We start from the raw sequence: 16,003 nt of genomic DNA, 5'->3' as shown, positions 1-16,003 counted from the left end.
ATGCCGCACGTAAAAAAAGACGTTCATGGCTTTACCAATCGGGCTACAGACAAACATATAGTAACAGAGGATCATATGAAAACGTGCCACCATTTGCCACCGATTATTTCGAACACTGATTACTTCTCATGTAGGCCTACTTTTGAATTTTCATGTTGGTATTGTGCAACATATTTACTAAATTGTGTATTGTTTGTATTAGTTCAATGTTTTTTTTTCACTTTTGATGTTTTATTATTTATTTAATGTAAATAAAAAGGACTTAAATTTAAAAATAAATGGTATAGCTTGCCATTTATCACTGCTGAATGGAGAAAAATATTAAAAATGTCAGAAGTATCTCATCACTGGAATGCCTTGTGAATAGCCCTGGTGATATGTATATTGTATGCAAATATTATGCAAATAAATATGCTAATTAGCCGCCCGCCTTTAATTTTCATTTGTGGAGAACACTGAAAGGATGCAAACAGACTGAGTAAATTTTAAGGTGCAAAAAAGATTTTTTTACAAATACTTGTCTTCCAAAGTCTATCACATACTGTGATAATACTTAACACTTTTCCATATTCTGATGTAGGATGTAAACTTACAATTTATGCACATCAACAGCAAGTCAATAAATAAACAACCGATTGTTTCGAATTCAAGATTATACAGGATAATTGAGTATTGTGTTGTGACAAGTAAAAGAGAAATATAAATGAATTCACTTTACACACATATGACCACAGCTTTCCCAAGATTCCAAGAGGGTGAATTCCATTTCATGCTGTTCAAAATGTTCAAACACAGATCATGCAATGAATCAAGGGAACTTATGAGACATTCCTGCAGCAAGGTAAACATCACCTGTAAAATAATTGACTTGCAAAAATATATTTTCTGTATCCCCGCCATTTGTGAAAATGATTACTATTTAGTTGCCATATACAGATTACATTCAATAAATTCTTTTGAAAATGGATATTGATAGTCCTTATTGTTGCAGAAAACATGAATTTCATAAATTCTCTTCAATTCTGTTCATTTTGTAGGTTATTGGAGACTCCTCAGTAATGACTTTGACTCATCAGTATTGGCTCAGATAATTCAACTTATTGATGAAAATTCCTGGACAACAGATCATGTTCCAACTAAAGAGACTCTAGATACATTGGAAAACCTTTACCCCAGGTATACATTAGAACATTCACAAATTTGCCATTGCTTTGAAACAGATATTTTAATTTCTCCACGGAGATCAATAAAGTATTTATTATTGTTATTATTATTATTAAAAATTTCACTTTTACCCCAGGTATACATTAGAACATTCACAAGCAAACTACAGTGTTAGTTGAAATTTTTGCTTTGAAAATTTGTTTGCTGTATTTCTCCGCTTCACTGCCCATGTGCAGTGAAGTGTTCATCCTTCTTCTTTGATTGATGTCTCTTATTGGGGTCATATCCAGCAAACCACCCAGCCAGTTTTACCAGGTCATTATTGTCTGTATCGTGAGCTTTGACTACCGTACTGTTGTCAGTTATTACTTTCATTTGAAATAAAGATGGCTGACTACCGCGCACACAGGGAAATAATACATCTTACAAACATTTTTTGTTTGAAGTATTATACAACATTCGCTTTGAGGTGAATGATTGCATCACACACAAAATCAAAAACTGACAGCTAACTGCTGTGCTCATGATCAAAAAGAACCAGTCATAAGTTACACATCCATACTAGGATGCTGTCAGTCCTTTAACTAATAAATGGAATGACCCTATCTTTGTCAAACTGTACTTGAAAGATATAAAAAATGATGGGTGATTCAAGCTAGTTGCTGTCACAGCTAGTAATAGTGGTCCAATCCACAAAAATTCTTCAGCATTAGAAGTTAGCTTACACAGACTAGGTCTGATGGTTCTTGTTTTCGGTCCGTTTGTCAATTTTACCCAATCTTTCTCTGTACTAATGTCGGCATGGATAATTCTAAATTCAACCAAAGTAAACTACGAAACATAAACACCAAAAACATCAATACACAGCTTGACACTAAATTTATATAAAATGCGCACCTTTGATATGGCCAGAGAGCAAACAATTATTGTTTTACAGATTATTTGCAAAAGCTACAGAGGCGGCAAGAGAATTTTAAAAATATTTTTTAAGAACCCAGTAAGTCAGGAATTGATTGAATCAAAGATGATGCCGTGACATTTTCAAAGAAAATCAGAATATAAAAAATATCAAATTTAACTTTTTAAATTTGTTTTTTTATGTTAAAAGACATTAATATTGGTGTATGAATAAATAGAAAAATCCTCTGATTTTGTTTATTTTATTTATTTATTTTATTTATTTATTTATTTATTTATTTATGAACCAACAGGTTGCCCAATTATAGGTTCATTTCATAAAGGAAAGAGAAAAGATAAAAGTGACAAAGAAAAACAAAAGAATCTAACATGACAAAAATGGACAATGAAAACAAAATATAAACTAAGACAAGAAACAAACAATGAAAAACAGATTACATCTTATATAAATCAGTCATATTTTACATAGTTTAGTTTATTATCATTGCTTTTGATTTCAAAAAAGTAAAAAGATACACAGCTAATGGGGCTATCTTCTCTTTGTTTTCAGAAATATCCTGCAGCATTGTTTAGATTGCTATGGTGACAAGAAATCCATGGAAACAGACAGTGGTAAGAATGCATCGGAGTTTGAACAAATGTTTGACATACTGATATTTTAATTTATTTCAGATTTAGTTTATGTTGGCTGGTTTGCTCTTTTGTTTGATTACTTTGTAAAAAATGATGGATGTAAGGGTTGAGCAGATTTTGATCCAGGAAGGGTCAGATCTCATAGGAAACAATTTTGTTGTTCTGTTAAGTCAAAAGTTCAAGAATTAATCGTGGAAGGAGATTAGTAGAATTAACCTTCAAAGGAAAGAGGAAGAATGATCGAGGCAAAACTCATACAATTTGTTTTTATCCTTCATTGAACCGTTAAAAAGTCAATCCAGTGGTCTATCCCCTTGTACATAATGTTGGAATAAATTTATGGGAGGTATTCGTAATGGTACTATAAAGACCCTTAGGTTATCAATTTAACCTCTTTATTAAGTTGAACACTCATATTTCTTTTGAAAAATAGTTTTTATTTTCTCCTAAAGTTCGACCACCAACTGAATGGGAATTTCTCCAATTTCAATTAATGTGACGAGATGACTTTAATAGCCAGCAAAATGTATTTAGCCAATAAATGAACAATATTTCAAACCATTAGTCCATCCATATTTGATTGATGTAATATCCTAACCTGTTGTTAGTTTCTGACCAACGTGCAAAGACATGGCCTGTGCACCAAAGCAGATAGTTGGCGAGATGTTTTGTTAAACGTTGAAGGAATGTTGTCAGTATGACTATGTCCACAAGGTCGAGGGAGATATTGATGACACAGACATTCCGAATAAAAACTGTCATGTCTTGGTGAAAGGTGATGACTCATTTAATTTAATGAAACAAACCTCTTTGTATGTTATGTTTTTTGAACACACTTTAAAAACTGTATGATAATTATCTACATGTCAGAAATTACTTCAGGCTATTTCAAATGTTTTCCTCCATATAATGGTCTATGCAATCCATGGTTTATTTGATCTTGCTCTAGCCTTACATGCATGACTAAGTTCAAAGTTACATGTCAATTCAATTGAGAAATTGAAATTACCAACAGAGATGTGAGCACAGATAGGCTGCAAAAATTGGGAGAAGATTTTCTTGCGCCACTGTCAGACTCCGTCATAGTGTCTTCATATATAGCACATCCCCTTTCCTATGAAATATGTCTTTGAATAAAACAACTTCACAGTTAAAACTTTGAAGTTACCAAATTGTCGTTTCAATGTACGATGGTATACTGATGACGATTTACTTTCATTGCAAAACGACTGATTACAAGTTATTTTCATGACAATAAAAACTAAATCTTGGACCAGAGTTTGCGTTTACGCAAAAATCGTGCGTATTTACGCATTGAAATTGACTCTCTACGCACTTTTTTCATCGTTATGCGTTTTCTATACGCAAAGGATAACACCGAAAGCACTCCCCACGACTGAGCTTAGGCGACAACAAGACGAAATTTGTTGCAACACATTTCTGTCAATCACTCATTTTGTGTGGAAAGTTTCGGATTCTCTGGGCGTTGTCTGAAAAATCGGCATCGTAGTCCACACGTTATCACGTTAGGCACGTTATCATGTCAGCTGTGCCTATGAATTACGTTGCTAATTTTCAGGCTAGCGATAGTTTCTGAAAGTGAGTGATTGACAGAAATGTTGCGACAAATTATATAAATGCCAACCGTGCACGATCATCGTGTCTCGCTGTTCCAAAATTTTGATCAAGCACACATGGAGCATGGCGTCGAAGCAGACAAATCTGTTTTAATTTCTTTCAACTTTGCTCTACGAGTCCGTGAAAAAATGATTCATTGGTAGAGCTCGTCGGAATCCCGATAAATTTTGAACACTGCAGAAGTGTCTGGATGGTAACTGGTCGTTCAGGCACCAAGTCGTTTCGGCCCAAGTCGTTTCGGCCTCTCAATTTCCGGTCCCAAGTCACTTCGGCACCGCCCGGTGGTGGCAGTCTCTGGATGGGTGGGTACCCACGCTCGTTAGCAGAGTTTGAAATGTACCCCTTTTGCAGAATTTTTCTCTGAAAAACACCCCTTTTTTGGGAAAATCTGGGAGAAAATCACTGCGAAAAACACCCCTTTTTTCCGATATCTGGGAGATTTTACCAAAATGTTTGCCAAGACATTTGAATACCATCATTTACCAATTTCAAAGCAAGTGTGCTGACTTACAATCACCTTCACGATGTGATGTACGGTTCTCCCGGGACGGTTCTGGATCATGGCTTGGGGGACTGACCGCTGCTGGGTTTTACTCTCTCGAGTGAGAAAGTTTCTTGGGAGAAGAACCAGACCTATTCTCGGAGGGTGATCTGAAAAAGTACCCCTTTTTCTCGATTTCACTGACCTAGATGTCTCCGTGATGTCCGACGAAAATCACCCCCTTTTCCGCGAAATTTCTAACGAGCGTGCGTACCCGGCTGCTCCGAGACTGCCACCACCCGTAACCCAAGACGTTTCGGCATCTGTGTTTCGATTTTTTTTTCCAAACTATTTAGTAATTGACTGATCCGTCATATTCGTAAGCGTGACCTTTGCGTTCTGACAAGTACTTTATGTGCATTTTGAATTTTGCCGTGCTGTTTCCTCACCGCTTTCAAACTTTTTCCGTGTCGGCGGCTATTGATATCGATAAACTTGTGTCACAGATTTGAAAATGATATGAAGTTTTTTCTTACGGTCTCTTCCCATGTTCTCACAAAGATTAAGCATGTACGTGAATGTTAGTTGACACTATACTTTTTAGTACTTTGATTTGTAACATTACGCTCCAGCACTAGTTCCCACAGGTAGCCTTCAGCGGTGTCGAAACGTCTTGGGTTGCGGTGCCGAAACGACTCGGACTTGGGGCCTGAAATTGGAAGGCCGAAACGTCTTGGGCCAAAACGACTTGGTGCCGAAACGTCCAGAAACCGTCTGGATAAGCTGCCATAACTCTAACTTTTGGGTTGCCCGATGTGTTGTGACGGTTGCATGTATACCCTTCGCTGTTACGTTTCAACATTGTTCAAGTTGTTCGTTAAACTGTTTTCATTAAAATAATGTTACCTCGTACATTACGAATATGTAGTGTAGGTTTATTCAACGGCACATTGTATTTTGCTGTCAGTTTTTTCATCAATCGAGTGCGGAAGTGAAATTAGCACTCAAATCCAGTCATTACGCAATTTTAGCAGACTAATGCGTATGCCGTACGCGAGGAGAAAAAAGTCACCGCGAACACTGTTGGACAATTTAATCTGTGCCATTTTCCAATGCTTCTGTTCTTCAAAGTAACTAGCTTTCATAAGTTTTCAAAACTAGTCAAAAAAGTTCCGCAACAGACTGATTGATGATGTCTCTCCATGTTATGTGGCAAAATCCTTACAACAGTTATTGTGTGAAGTCCAAGACATCAATTCCTTGAGTTGACCTTTGCTATGAATAATAAAAACAGCTTTCTTTGGTTCTGTATACCAGGAGAAGAAATTGTTTACTCCCTGAGTGAAGATAAGGTTTGCCGAGCATTTGCTGAAATGCTGCTGAAACCTGCTGGCAAGGTATGTTGACATCAGAAATATGAAGTTGCTTTTCTAAAGAGTAATATTTGTTCATTAATTTTCAAACCCTAGGTGCCTTTATTGAGTTTGACGGTGACATTGAAAATTTGAAGATTGATAGCTCATGTTGGCAAAGTAATAATTTACCGCACAATATTTGGTAAATACAATGAACAAATATTCATTTGCTTAAAGTTCTTTCAGTTTGACTAATCCCCTGATACATATTTATTTATTTATTTTATTTATTTATTTATTTACTTATTGTGCCACATTTCTTATGATGTAATTGCTACTTAATACAATATGTATGCTTTTAAATTGTATGATACAACTTGATTTGAATAACAAGTAAGAAATCTTGTAATCAAGTTTCCATATTCATACAAAATGGAAAACATTCTCCATGTAAAAGGGTAAATATGGATAAAGGTACTTAAGAGTAAAAAGTACATAAGTGATACATTGAAAGACTGATATCACACATAGCTTAGAATTTCACATACATGAGGAAAGAAAGGGAAAACATCAGAACAAAACTTAATTAGTAAGAAATGTGACAAGGAACTGGAAATAGTTTGTCAATATAGATGGCATAACATGTCTTTTACTCCGTAGTTTCTTCAGTCATGGCATTTTATGTTTGAACATTTCAACATGATTGTTTGCTTGATACAGTTTGGAAAAAAACAACTCAACCCTGCACAACATTTGTACGGTACTTCATAAATCACTAAATGGATAGTCACATGGGCCCGTTTATTTCAGTAAATGAGATTGCTTTAGCCTGAATGTGGATGATGGTCTGGAGGCACAAATGCCGTCCAATGTCGTTACAATGTCTGTGTGTCCATCTGTCTGTAGATGGAAAGAAACCTATCGGTCGGAATGTTGTACAACTTGGTACATAGCATAATCATAGGAAGATCTAGATCTGATTAAATTTTGATGGATGTGCTCAGCGTAATTAACAGTCACTTGTACAATTAATTAATTTGCGTAATGGATGGTATCTCAAGAAGTACTGAACCAGATTTAATTTATTAAGTGAGCAGATTGTTTGGTTTACAGATAATAAATTGATATTTACCAATTATTGTACAGTAGGCCACACATCAAACTTTAATGCATTGAAATTCATCCAACTTCTGGTTACATTGTGTGCATCATAATTAGGTCTACTTATGGCAAAAGTTCGATGAGCAAGATATGCTGATTATTAGCTTATTTATATATTTAGTGAAATTCTATAATTAAACTATATGTCAAAAGCAAAAGCAATGAATTTGATCAGACTTCCAAGTACATTGATTGAACTGAATTTTAGTCATTTTGGAAATTTGATGAATACAATATAATTTTGCAGATTATCAGAGCTGAACACTCTTAATTTGAAGAGATTCAACATTCATGAATACCAGTAAGCCGTGTTTACCTCAAATATTATGTGCATAATAAAAATCACCAAGCTTGTGTATAGCAAAGATAGAAAGGTGTAAACACATATAATTTGCTTATATTTGCTTACATACACTGTTTCTGATGCATTCCTTTTGGCACACAGTGTCCAACTAAAGTGCTATTTTGAATTTCAGTTCAATCTGTCAGAATTTTTGGAATCATGGCAGCAGAGTGTACCAGAGGGCATGAAAACAACACTTTATCAATTGGAGGTAAGTAGGCATAAACTAACAAACATTGTAGTACAGGTGGTGCAGAGTTCCATTTCAAGTTGCCAGATCCATGGACAGTTTCTGGGAGATTCCAACATCACTCAGATAAGCCGTTCCATTACCACCCAGACACTGTTCATATTCATGATTTGATCATTTCAGGCCTGAAGTCAAGAAGTAATCGTTTAATACACACATAACACCTCTACCGAAATACTTAAATAACGGCACTGCATGCAGAACCAGGTACAGTCATAGTATTGTCAAGACAAAATAAAACATTAACTCTTTTCCTTCATGTGTCTGTGAGTTTTAAGTTTTGCAACAATCTTTAAATTATTTCATCGTCAAACAGGGCTGTTTGCTCACTTTGTCATAGTCTAAACTTTGCATCCTTTTTGCACAGGCATGGGAAGGAGAACAACAATGTAAATAAAATTTGTTCTGAACCCTACTCGTGTTTTTTTCTGTAGTTTTTTATCATGAGCATCCCAATATTGTAATAGAGTTGCTATGACTACGCTATGCAGTGTAACTGTGATAAGTGGATGGATACATCGTTGGAAAAATTGCAAGTTTATAAATTCACTTCCTGATTTTTGTTTCTCCTTCATGACATTTTGTCAGTCTGTCTAGGAGCATAGCTAGTGTGGTGATTTGTTTTGTATAAAGGTAACAGAGGGTTGATGTGTAATAGAAGGAAGTCATTGTAGAAGTTGTTAACACCGGTATAATTTTGAATAATTCTTAAATATTTCAAAATTGTTAAATGGTGCATGCCTAGGGTACAGTGCTTTCTGATAACAATCCCTCCTGTTCAAACTTGGTGGGATTTTTAATACCTGTATGTTACTCTCAGGCATGTAGATTAATAAAGTTTGTGGCATTTCTGAATTGTTACATGTATCTAAGTGGATTTAGGTAGTTTTGAGAGAGAAAACAGAAGAACTATTAATTTACGTGACATGGAAAACAGAGAGGGAGACAGGACCCTCTAACCCTGCACAACTAAATTAAACAAGACAAAACTGCTATGATGATATAGATGGAGACCTGTTGCAACTAGTTTTTAGCTCACATTTGGTTTTACCAATGTGAGTTTATCGTATAGGCTGAAGTCGATGGCGTCTGTATGTATGTGTGTATGTATGTATGTATGTATGTATGTATGTATGTATGTACAGTATGTCCGTCAACATCAAAAACACGCAAATTGCTGCACGTTTCAGCTTGGTATTTGGTGTGTGGATGCATCCTGGGCTATAGATGGGATTTTGTTCAAATGAAGTCTGCATTGCCAAAATTATGCAAATGAGCTTACAAAATGTGAAAATGGTTAAGAATTAATAACTCAAGAACCGCTTTTTTGATTGCTTTGAAAATTTGTGTTCAAGTACCTTAGGTTAACCTTATACAGTTTTATGAATATTGTGAAGATATCCTTAATTTTGTATTTTTGCTGAATTTTTTTGTGATTTTTCTCATTTTCAGTAAAAATTCTTCTTCTCTGAAACCGCCGGCCCAATCGCTCTCAAATTTAGGTTGTCTCTTTGCAAGGGTGTTACTCTTCTAATTTGTTGAAATTATGACAAAATTGGGAAAATTACTATTTTTGTGCAATTTTGTCATTTTGGTCAAAAAATCTTAGACAGTGTTTCCTTTTTAAAACTCCTGGACAGACAGCTTTCATATTTCGTACACAGACGTACAGAGATGACAATAGTTAGATATGTGGAAATTGTCCTGAAATATAAAAAATTGTATTTTTAAGACAATATTGTCATTTTTGGTCAAGAAAACTTTATCTCAACATTACTTGTTTGATAGCTTTGTAATTTGGTATAAAGTCCCTTGTTTGATAGCTTTGTAATTTGGTATAAAGTCCCGAAAGATGTTATTAGATAAATTTTCTGCTCAAAGTGTTGAGAAACCCCAAAATTTGTATATTTTAGGTACTTTTCTCAGTTTGTGACCTTAAATGACCTATACTAACCCAGGATATGTTGTTAGACAATTTTGAAGGCTGTGAACATAATTTTGTCATATTTGATACCAATTTGTAGGAAATTTGATCCAGAAAACAAAGCTGAGGTGATTTTTTCATTTTGGACCAATTTTTGCAACTTTTCTGTGTAAGACATACAAAAACTGATGAGAAATTTGGATCCAGGATAATTCCAGATGTTGTAATCACCACCCACAGTGGAAGGCATTTTACTATCTGTAACTAACTTAAGTGCTGTTTACATTAGAATGATAACACTCATGGCATTAATTAAAAATCTCCAAGGTTGTAAATGTACTTCCTGTCATTTGGTCTTATGTAATACCAAGGGGTGGAACATTTGATATGCAGGAGGGGGTAGGGTTTAGAAGATCAATGATGTAGCATTACTTTTTTACCAGATCCCTTGTGCATTTTTTGCCCACTCCCACCTTTTCTTTTTATCAAGCCTTCTCTGTTTTTTGTTGTTGACATTTGCTTATGTATTTAGGATCTGCTTCTCCCATTGCTATAGAAGTCGATATGCATGTTCCTAAAGATGACCTCCAGTACCTAAGTTGGAGACCTTATTTGCTTTTGTCATTCTTGTTTTTCCTGGTTTAAATATTTCTCGAATGGACCAATTCAAACCGAATGTGAGCACATAGTGTCCTTGACGGTATTTTTATTCAATTCTTGATATCATTTACAGCAGACTCAAAGGAACACCAAACAGTAGTCAGTTTACACACTTTGATGGCCGCGGTTCTCATGGTTGTCCTGTATGAAAGTTTGCTCAAGTAAGAGCTTGACAGTTTACCGTTGTTAGTTATGATTTTGACCAAATGGACAGGAAACCAGCGGCAACTTGAAATGGAACTCCTTGCTTAACTTTTTCTGAAAATGATTTCCATACAATTTTCTGTTATTGGTTGGTCTCTTGACAGTGTTATTATTGTTCTGTTCCAAACAAGTGAATTTACATGCTTTTCAAAATAATTCCCTTGCAATACTTTGATCACCATGATTTTGCCAATCCTTAGTCATCAGTGGTATGTGTTGATCTGTTTACAGGGATTTTGAGATGAACGACAGGTGAAAGGTGTTGCCCCTGTTCTATTCCAAATGCACTAATTATGTCATTATTTCTTCGTTTTATTCATTTCACAAATCCAGGGGTTGGCATTGATTGACAGAACCAGCAGACCTGAAGTCATCTGGCATTTTCCTGTCATTGAACTACCAGAGGAAGAAGTATTGAGGTAATTTCATGACAGGCCAATGTCAATACTCTCACATACTGATTTCAAATGTCAATACTTACTTACTGATTTCAAGACTCTTACTTACTGATTTCAAATGTCAAAACTCTCACATACTGATTTCAAATGTCAATACTCTCACATACTGATTTCAAATGTCAATACTCTTACTAACTGATTTCAAATGTCAAAACTCTCACATACTGATTTCAAATGTCAAAACTCTCACATACTGATTTCAAATGTCAATACTCTTACTAACTGATTTCAAATGTCAAAACTCTCACATACTGATTTCAAATGTCAATACTCTTACTAACTGATTTCAAATATCAATACTCTCACATACTGATTTCAAATGTCAATACTCTTACTTACTGATTTCAAATGTCAAAACTCTCACATACTGATTTCAAATGTCAATACTCTCACTTACTGATTTCAAATGTCTATACTCTCACTTACTGATTTCAAATGTCAATACTCTTACTTACTGATTTCAAATGTCAATACTCTCACATACTGATTTCAAATGTCAGTACTCGCACATACTGATTTCAAATGTCAGTACTCTCACATACTGATTTCAAATGTCAATACTCTTACTTACTGATTTCAAATGTCAATACTCTCACATACTGATTTCAAATGTCAGTACTCGCACATACTGATTTCAAATGTCAGTACTCTCACATACTGATTTCAAATGTCAATACTCTTACTTACTGATTTCAAATGTCAATACTCTCACATACTGACTTCAAATGTAAATACTCTTACTTACTGATTTCAATACTCTTACTTACTGATTTCAAACGTCAATACTCTCACATACTGATTTCAAATGTCAGTACTCTCACATACTGATTTCAAACGTCAATACTCTCACATACTGATTTCAAACGTCAATACTCTCACATACTGATTTCAAACGTCAATACTCTCACATACTGATTTCAAACGTCAATACTCTCACATACTGATTTCAAACGTCAATACTCTTACTTACTGATTTCAAACGTCAATACTTTCACATACTGATTTCAAACGTCAATACTCTCACATACTGATTTCAAACGTCAATACTCTTACTTACTGATTTCAAATGTCAATACTCTCACATACTGACTTCAAATGTAAATACTCTTACTTACTGATTTCAATACTCTTACTTACTGATTTCAAACGTCAATACTCTCACATACTGATTTCAAATGTCAATACTCTTACTTACTGATTTCAAATGTCAATACTCTCACATACTGACTTCAAATGTAAATACTCTTACTTACTGATTTCAATACTCTTACTTACTGATTTCAAACGTCAATACTCTCACATACTGATTTCAAATGTCAATACTCTCACTTCCTGATTTCAAATGTCAACATGTAATTTTTCACAAGTAACTTAGGATATTGTGAAATTCATAATGCATCTTTGGGATCACCATTTCTACTGTCCAGTTTGCCATCAGTGTTGTGCTGTACAGTTTTTCTCAGTGTTAAATTAAATTAGTGGATGTGTTGTTGTTGTTCCATAAAATAGAGATTTGTTTGAGAGCATTTAAATCATTTGCTTCTGTCCAACAATCTACACTTGCATTGATCAGGAATCAATGCCAAAACTTGTTGAGCAAATTTACTAATTTACTTATTTCTTAAAATTGCTCACAACCTCTGGTCTTGCTAAGAAAGTATGAGAACTACATTTTCCTTCTTATCTTAATTTCTGTGTTCTGTGTCATGTACATTAATTAATTGTTATTGTGTATTTTTTAGTCCCCACGGACACCGTCTGGGGGGACTTATAGGTTTGGTCATGTCCGTCCGTCCGTGCGTCCGTCCGTCCGTTCGCGCAGATATCTCAGAGATGTCTGGAGCGATTTCGTTCAAACTTGGTACAAGGATAGTACCCTACCTCATACAGATGCACGTCGATTTGTTTCACAATGCGATCAAATTTGGCCGTGTTAGAGGACTTTTTAGTTTTCACCTCCATAGACTCCCCTGTATAAGGCAGTCCATAGACTCCCATGTATAAGGCAGTCCATAGACTCCCATGTATAAGGCGGTCCATAGACTCCCATGTATAAGGAAGTCCATAGACTCCCATGTATAAGGAAGTCCATAGACTCCCATGTATAAGGCAGTCCATAGACTCCCATGTATAAGGCAGTCCATAGACTCTCATGTATAAGGCGGTCCATAGACTCCCATGTATAAGGAAGTCCATAGACTCCCATGTATAAGGAAGTCCATAGACTCCCATGTATAAGGCAGTCCATAGACTCCCATGTATAAGGCAGTCCATAGACTCCCATGTATAAGGCAGTCCTTAGACTCCCATGTACCGGTATAAGGCAGTCCATAGACTCCCATGTATAAGGCCAAGAAAAATAAAAATTAAGTTTCTCATCGTATTCATATTGGAAAAAAGGATGCAGTGACACAGTTTTTAGTCCCCACAGATAAAGTCCAGGGGGCTTATAGATTGGGTCATGTCCGTCCGTGAGTCCATCCGTTCACGCAGGTATCTCAGACACTTTGACAAAATGTCACGTGACCTTGGTGACCTTTGACCTCAAATATACAAATTTGTCCATAACTCAGTAACCACAAGTGCTAAACCTTTCATATACATGGTATGATGGGACACCCTATGACACCACATGTTGCACCTCATTAATTATGCGCATATCTAATTTTGAGCGGGCCAATAGAGCTAGATGTCTGATTTTTGGTACATATGGTATATAGGGATAACTTAGCAATACAATTTTTTTGACAAAATGTCACGTGACCTCAATGACCTTTGACCTCAAATATACATATTTGTGCATAACTCAGTAACCACAACTGCTACACTCTTCATATATGGTATGATGGGACACCTTATGACACCACATATTGTACGTCATTAATTATGTGCATATCTAATTTTGAGCGAGCCAATAGAGCTAGATGTATGATTTTTAGTCCCCACAGACATAGGTTTGGTCATGTCCGTCCGTCCGTCCGTCCGTTCACGCAGATATCTCAGAGATGCCTGGAGCAATTTTGTTCAAACTTGGTACAAGGATTATTACCTATCCAATCCAATCCAATAAGGGCATCAGTCACAGACAGGGCTTTGGCACCCGCATTCCTTCTTTCATGCACATGTCAACTTCAATTTTTTGCAGCTGACTCGCAGCGTGTTTGCAAGGTTATATCTGATTGGTCGATTGTCACTATTCACAGCAACTTAGGGAGTTTATTTGTATTGTTTTAATTATATTGGTAAGATTCAGCCAACCAATAGGATAACAGCTTCAAAATCGCTGCAAGTTGCCCCATTTTTTGTCACTTCCAGTAACAAAGTCCCAATTACAAGTGGGGACTATGTCATTGACAATGACTTGTCTCATTTTGTTTTTATCTTCCAGGTTTGATACTTTGTTCCAAGTGCGTAGTAAATGGACACTGGATGAAATCAGACCTTATATTCAGTATGTTACTTTAAACATATCATCATCCCCCCTCCCCTTCCATGAAAAGAGGGGTAGCATTTCTTTGCCACTGATATTCAGTCATGACTGCCTTTGTCAGAGTATTGTTCAAAGTATACTCTCCATGCAGACATTAAAGGTATACAGTCACCTGTAATCTAAATATGCCCATGTATGGTCAAAGGGGCGTTCCTTGGTATTCAAAATGCTCATGTGAGGGCGCTGTTTTTAAAAAGTGGCCACCCACTTAAAGCCGCACTTTTCAATCCCAGGTTCTCGCATTAGTGGAGTTCTCCTCCCAGTCAAACACATGGCCAGTACGATGTTTGATTTCTATTACATTAATTACACAAACTGATTTCAATCTTTTGTCACCTTTTGCTAATCCTGCAAATAGAGCTTATATAACCGTTTGATTGACGGTCGGTTCAAATTGCCAACGGTCATTTATTCCCCAGCATCACACTCGAATTTCCTTAAAAAACGTCTTCCAGTCACGTTAGAATTTGAATGTAACCACAGGGTTCGATCGGCAGCGGCTTCGTGCTGACCGCTTGGCAGTCTGTCAGCGTATTTGCTGTCCGAAAAAACTAAAAAGTGGCATTTTCTGGAGCGTGTGCCCATATGTTGCCTGTTTGGTGTCCACTTACACAATGAACGCTGCCATAGGTTGGCGCCCTTTTAAAGGGAGGCTCTGCCTTTAAAATCTGTCATTGGTTAGATTTTCTCTTTCCATGGTAACTGTGGCAAAATTGGAACAGGTGACAGTATACCTTTAATACTCAATATCTCATTTGAAACTAGAGTATATGTAGGAAAAGAAAAGGCAGTTTTATCTACTCTCATTCGTAAATGGCAGAGGTTGAAAGACTGACATTCAAAAAATGTGATGAAAATCATGATAAACAAAAATTGAAATGATTCTTATTCAAAATGTAAGAACCATTTTGCCAAACAAAATTGCTGTTTTGTTGTATGGTGTTTGAAGAACATAATGTGAAAATTTTACAAATTTGACCCAGCCAGAATATGTTTAAAACCGGAGAAAAAAAGAAACTTGGAAATAGGGTTATTTGCATAAATTTTTCCTGATTTACACTTCTTTCTCACCTGCCTCACAACTTCTTTTTATGCTAAAAGGTAAACCCAACTGACATTTTAATTTTAGGTTAACAAATTAGTGAAAATAGAATGAATCTCTGCAAAACAAGTAATTCTGATCAAATTAATGATCAATGGTCATGACCACTAATTCATTTTCGCGATGGTTTCATTGATCGTGTCTAAAAGCGAGGTCAAATGTATGCATGGTCACCCATTCATTCAGTATCTTTTGACAAGTAAAACAATTTAAGTAGTATCT

The 16,003-nt window shown here is 35.7% G+C and overlaps 1 protein-coding gene across 1 annotated transcript in view; it reads left to right on the top strand.

Annotated features, from left to right (window-relative positions):
- Positions 1 to 16,003, top strand: part of LOC139134035 (sister chromatid cohesion protein DCC1-like) — a 46,593-nt gene that overhangs the window by 28,859 nt on the left and 1,731 nt on the right. The window contains exons 5-10 of the mRNA XM_070700883.1: positions 1,038 to 1,176; positions 2,633 to 2,694; positions 6,152 to 6,231; positions 7,827 to 7,904; positions 11,065 to 11,150; positions 14,578 to 14,640. Coding sequence (XP_070556984.1) covers positions 1,038 to 1,176; positions 2,633 to 2,694; positions 6,152 to 6,231; positions 7,827 to 7,904; positions 11,065 to 11,150; positions 14,578 to 14,640 — 508 coding nt within the window. The remainder of the gene's footprint in view (positions 1 to 1,037; positions 1,177 to 2,632; positions 2,695 to 6,151; positions 6,232 to 7,826; positions 7,905 to 11,064; positions 11,151 to 14,577; positions 14,641 to 16,003) is intronic.

This window comes from Ptychodera flava, chromosome 5 (genome assembly GCF_041260155.1).
Source record: "Ptychodera flava strain L36383 chromosome 5, AS_Pfla_20210202, whole genome shotgun sequence".
In the NCBI taxonomy this organism is placed as follows: Eukaryota; Metazoa; Hemichordata; class Enteropneusta; family Ptychoderidae; genus Ptychodera; species Ptychodera flava.
The sequence above is the reverse complement of the archived record's forward strand: the minus strand, read 5'-3'. Positions and strand labels throughout refer to the sequence as shown.